General features: G+C 36.0%; 1 protein-coding gene across 6 annotated transcripts in view; it reads left to right on the top strand.

Annotated features, from left to right (window-relative positions):
• Window positions 1-2,852: 2,852 nt before the first annotated feature.
• LOC107734132 (spectrin beta chain, non-erythrocytic 1-like) overlaps window positions 2,853-5,781 on the top strand; it is an 81,987-nt gene continuing 79,058 nt past the window's right edge. For 5 of the 6 annotated variants that reach the window (XM_016545991.1, XM_016545987.1, XM_016545986.1 and 2 more), the window contains exon 1: window positions 2,854-3,070. In XM_016545991.1, coding sequence (XP_016401477.1) covers window positions 3,069-3,070 — 2 coding nt within the window. In that variant the 5' untranslated portion in view covers window positions 2,854-3,068. Of the gene's footprint in view, window positions 3,071-5,781 lie in introns of all 6 variants that reach the window. The other variant, XM_016545993.1, reaches the window with a different exon arrangement.

The following is a 5,781-nucleotide window of genomic DNA, read 5'->3' as shown; positions in this document are numbered from 1 at the left end:
CACTGTTTAATACTGTAAAGCTGCATGTTTGAAATCAATAAAGCGCTATATAAATAAACGTGACGTGACTGGAATGCCGATTGCAGAGCAAACTTATCCACATTGCTATGATCAGATACTTTCTTAACTGCTGTTTTCTCACCACTGTCATTTTTTTTTTGTGGGTTTATTTCGTTATTGAGAGGAAAGCATGCAGCACATATTTACATATTCATTTAAACTTTGGCTGCGGAGTCTGTGTCTTCTTCTCTTGAATTTCATCCGGGAGAGCTGAATTACAGTCTTCCGCTACAGCGCCACACTGGTCAAACGGCGGGCTCTTGCATTAGGTCATTTGAGATCAAACGACTACTCGACAACAAAAATATTTGTCGACAAATTTATATTGACTATGACTAATCATTTCAGCCATAGCGATGACTCATCTGAATGCCTCTGATTGGTCATTGCATTCATAAGCTCAACGGAATCATATGTGATTGGTTTTAATGATGTTTTACTTTTTCCATTACTGCCACCCACAGGACAAACTGCACATTGCACCCAAAATTGTTTGGTGTGATACGATTCCAAATTTAGGGGGGCCAGAGGGGGGAACGCAGCATCAGAAAGCTACTAGTGCTGTGTTCGATACATCAATACGACGATGTATCGTCACAGAGATTTGATGATACGAGTATCGATACAGCTGGTCCTGTATCGATACTGTGGCACGTGTGCAGCAGTGGACCGCACTTAATTTGAATACAAGAACAACGTTTAAAATTGAGTAGAAAAGTGCGAGGATGAATATGAATAGAGCATAATATATAGGCTATAACAAGGTTTAATCTGGCCGCAGAGGAACACAACTGGGTTGCCTGATATAATCGAACGTGTCCTCACCTGCACTCAAAGGTAGACACACATCCGCCATTAAAGCAAGTAACAGTGAGTAAAACAATGGTAATGTGTGTGAATAGAGTATTAGTAATGTAAGCGAGATTAGCGGCAACCACGCTGGCGATGCTAGTGGGCTATATGCTAATAGCGGACTCTGGAAGTCAAAAATAGAACTAGTGATAACAAGGCGCTCTGATTGTTTTTGTTGTAGAATACGATAGGGGATATATTCACACGTTATAGAAATGAAAATGATGGTGTATAAAATTGATTTTAAGATTAAAAATAGACGATAAAGAATTAACTTGACGGAGCTCAAACTCAAAACACACGGCAGCAACAAAAAAAATGTATGTCCTAATGTCTAATGCCATTCACACTGTTTTAGACCTTTTCTTTTCTTTTAAACCTTCACTCACCCTTCTTTGCTTTTGCCCTTTTTAAAAACAACCACATAATCTTATACGTGAATGTACTTTTCAAAATCAGTTATAAAACAGTTGCTCCTGGCAACAGGGATAGGTAGTATGTTTGCTTAACATAGCGTCAAACATGATAATTTATGAGACTAATATCATGTTTTGCTCCAAAATCACTATATAACATCAGTCGTGTTTGAAATAATTAGCTTCTGTGGTTCCATGTTGCTTCTTATCACAGTGAGACAGAAAATATTTTTTTATAAAATTATATACTGTGTTACAAGCTATGTCAATTAACATTGCATTGCAATTGGGTGTTTATTGTCTTCCACGTTTCATCAGTCAAAGCGTCTCTATCTGCATGTTATTCAGCTGTAGTGATATCTGATGCATTTGTCCATATAAGGGATTTCCTGGGTCTCACTTGTGAAACAGACATTACAGTACATGGGTGTTAGGATTAGGGTTAACCCTGCTCCATAATGCTCACATCATCTAATTTTGGGTAAAAATAGAAAAATAATACTAAAGTACTTTGTAACGCAGTAACTTGAGTAGTTTTTCAGCAAACTAGCCTTTAACTTTTTCACTCTTACTTGAGCCATATTATTTTTCAGTACTTTTACTTGTACTCAAGTAAATTATTCCTTAAGTAGCAATACTTTTACTTAAGTACAATTTCTTAGTACTCTTTACACCACTGGTAGTAGTGGCGGAACATACTATTTAACAGAGGCTGAATAACAGTCCATGTCAACTGTCAAGACTCTCACAGTTGAATTCATTATCTAATTTAAGTTGCTCCGAAAAGGACCACTAATGTTTGGTGGGGGCTGAAATGTTGCTGATATTGTGTGAGGTTTAGCACAGTGCTCTGATCTGATCTTGGCACAGACATCAGCAGGATGAAAGCATCTCATCTGCTCTTGATTTACCTGCTCAGGCAGCGGGAGGAATTTGTCTGTGTAACATAACACTAAGCCAAACACCAAAAAACAACTACATATGTGTATGTACAGTACACACATACATGTACATATATATATAAATACATTCAATATATATGAAGTAGTAGGAAAGAGGAGAAATAAAAAGCGATACTTATCCTTTGCCGGTGTCCCTGCCCGGTAATACCCTCATCCTAACAGGGTCCGTGTGTATGCACGAGGCAGACTAATCTTATTATGGCACATCTGAGTGTTGTGGCGGGAGAAGCAAGCGACAGACACAGTGGTGTGGCATCAGGCCTTGGAGAGGCTTATATTTAACAGAAAATAAACATAAAAAGTCCAAAACGGGGAATAAAGTGTCCAAAGGGGGAAGGAGTGTCCAAAATAAACAGGGGATCTGGTGTCCTCATTGTGCTGGGGAATCGTGAAAGAAGGGCAGTGTTCGGAAAGGAGGGGTCCAGGTAAGGGGTCGAGTCCGGCGGTCGCACGTGCTCCTCTCTGTGGTCCGGGGCGCGAGGGGCAGTGGCTTCTTCACAGCAGCTCATCTTCCCTGGGCCATGGTGCTTCAGTGCTCCATTCACCTCACTTGTGCCTCATCACACGCCGCAGCCCTGACTGTTTCTGCGCCCCTCCTCTCTCACACACTCACTCCTGTCGGGAACCTGGTGAAGGGTGGCTTTTAAGGGACGGGGTGATGATGATAATTAGGGGGGAGGCAGCTGATCCGTCACAGTGTGCATAAATGTGATGTGTTTTGTGTTATGCTGGCTCTCATCTTACTAAGTCTGTGACTACATGTTCAAAATGGAGAAAGATGTAGGAGAGTTTTCTTATCCCTGTTGTAGAGACGTCTTATTATTGTGGCAGATGGAATAATTGAATAGACATAACTAGGGATGTAACGATTCACTCAATTCACGATTCGATTCCTGAGAATTTATTAGCCATTGGCTAATATTAGACATCATTTAGTCGCCAGAGTGAAGATTTAGTCACATATGCGAGTGATTTACTCGCAATGTAGAGGGTTGTAAAATGATATGGATAAAGATATGATCTTATTTCGTATCAGTGTAGTATAAGGTCACAGCTATTACTCTATTTTTAATTTTTAATTTTTTTCTTTCTTTGTTAAATTTTATGGGTAATGTTAAATAGTTACAAGAAGATATCAAAACCCTGAAATAACACTTTGAACAATAAAGCCAGGGATGTAGTTTTTTTTTTGTTGATAAAATTATTATAGTATTGAATTAGTTATTGCTATAATAATAATTATAATAATAATATTTTCAGATATGATCTTATTTCGTATCAGTGTAGTATAAGGTCACAGCTATTACTCTATTTTTAATTTTTAATTTTTTTCTTTCTTTGTTAAATTTTATGGGTAATGTTAAATAGTTACAAGAAGATATCAAAACCCTGAAATAACACTTTGAACAATAAAGCCAGGGATGTAGTTTTTTTTTTCTTGATAAAATTATTATAGTATTGAATTAGTTATTGCTATAATAATAATTATAATAATAATATTTTCAGGGGTGTTTTTATTTTTTTATATAGGATTTTTTCCCCTAATCTTATTACATATATATCAGTATCACTGGTGGCAAAGAAGCTGCATCTGCAGTTGATTTTCGATGTATTTACAGTGTAATGCTGCCTAGAAGGCAGTAAATGCGTTTACACACCAATTACAATTACATAATGCAATGTGATTAATGTTTTAAAACGTAACATTTTGTATACAGAAATATAAAATTAATGACAAGTATGAAAGTATTATCACCAGTAGGTGGCAGCAAGTCATTGTGTTAATGAATGAGTTATCCATTCAACCGATTAGTTCAAAATGGGAATAAGATTCAAGTGGCTTTCTATACTATTTGGTCATTATAAATCACTCACTCAACCAATTCGTTCAGAGTCGTATTAATTCAGGAATGAAACACTCCGTTGCACTGATTATTAACATCTGTGAATTTTGTTTTCTTTCAGTGTCTTGCATCATGAGTGCAGTGTAAAATATATTACAACTTTAAAACAATTTTTTTTTTTAGATTTTTGCTCTGTGCAGCTGTCTTTGAATTAAATAACATGTCTGGTATGCAGCTCCTTGCTTTTTATTTTCTGCCTCTTTTCACGAAGTGTGGTTTGGCATGAAGTGTTGCCAGGAGTATAGCAGCTAGGACTAGGCTGTCTGTAGAAACTAAATGATTGAGGAAGTCCGGCATACGTAGAGACTAGTCTGTTGTTTCACAGGTAGATTATGACAATTATGACATTTTCATTAAAACGAGGTCAAAATTGTAAAAATGAAACCCATGCAAGGATGAACCATTCACAGCAAGATCAGTAACATGCATTCAGAAAGCAGGGTGAATTTCCATTTCATGTTAACTTTAATTGCTTAGTATTTAGGAATATCATTATTATGGAATATGCAGAGGTTGGGAGCAGTATTAAATGTATGAATTAATTAAATATTAATTAAATGCATTAAATGTTTTGTTTATGTATAATTGTACTATAAATGTACATGCTGAATTGACAGTGCTAATTTTAGCATTTGAAATCATTTAAATCTTTAAACATTTTATTTTACAAAATATGCACACAAGTCTCTCAAAAATGTTACTCAAACTAAATAAAAACAAATAAATGGAAAATATAAAAATTATGTGCTATGATTATGTGTTTGCTGCTGCCATGTGATCATTTGATGTAGGCCTAAGCTTTAGTTTTATTGTGTTACTGGAATAACTTCAGTACAAAATTAAGATTTCTATCCTAAATTTGACAGAAATCAATGACCTTGAGGTTTTGCCTAGAACATTTCTATATTTATTCAGTGCTTCCCACAGGTTTGAAATATACTTGCGGTCGTAGCCGAGTGGAAAATCCTCCTATTACCCACGGCACAAAAATGGTCTACATTTGACAAATAACAAATAATGTGTGATTTTTAACAATATTTTAATTTATTGAAATTCATTTTAATTACATAGGCTACTATTACATTTAATTACATACTAATATTATGCATTACTTTTAATTATAAACAAGCCCGAAATACACCGGGACTCTTATTTTGAAATGTCTATACTATTGCGGGATGATTCTTCAGATGAGAGAGAAAATATGCATTCTTACAACCATCTAAAACATATTATATAAAGGTCGTAAAGTAGACATTGTCATAATTCATCAACTTAAAGATAGATGCCCTAACAAAGGCCTAAGTGTGTGTGTGTGTGTGTGTGTGTGTCATATGTAGTCTGAACCCTACAGGCATACTCTACACATGAGGAACAGTCTCACACACACACACACACACACTTGCCCCTAAAACTAAATTTAAAAAAAAAAGTTTTCTTGTCTATAGTAGCAGGAATCAAATAGGCAATTAGAAATGACCAAGCCTAAGCATCTGTGTGTCTGTCTTTGAGAGTTTGCGTCAGCCTGGTTTAATTTTATGTGTATACGGGAACGGGTGTGCCTCACACGTCCTGAAAAGTGAAGCT

Source organism: Sinocyclocheilus rhinocerous, unplaced genomic scaffold, assembly GCF_001515625.1.
Source record: "Sinocyclocheilus rhinocerous isolate Xijiao unplaced genomic scaffold, SAMN03320098_v1.1 scaffold1121, whole genome shotgun sequence".
NCBI classification, from domain to species: Eukaryota; Metazoa; Chordata; class Actinopteri; order Cypriniformes; family Cyprinidae; genus Sinocyclocheilus; species Sinocyclocheilus rhinocerous.
The sequence above is the reverse complement of the archived record's forward strand: the minus strand, read 5'-3'. Positions and strand labels throughout refer to the sequence as shown.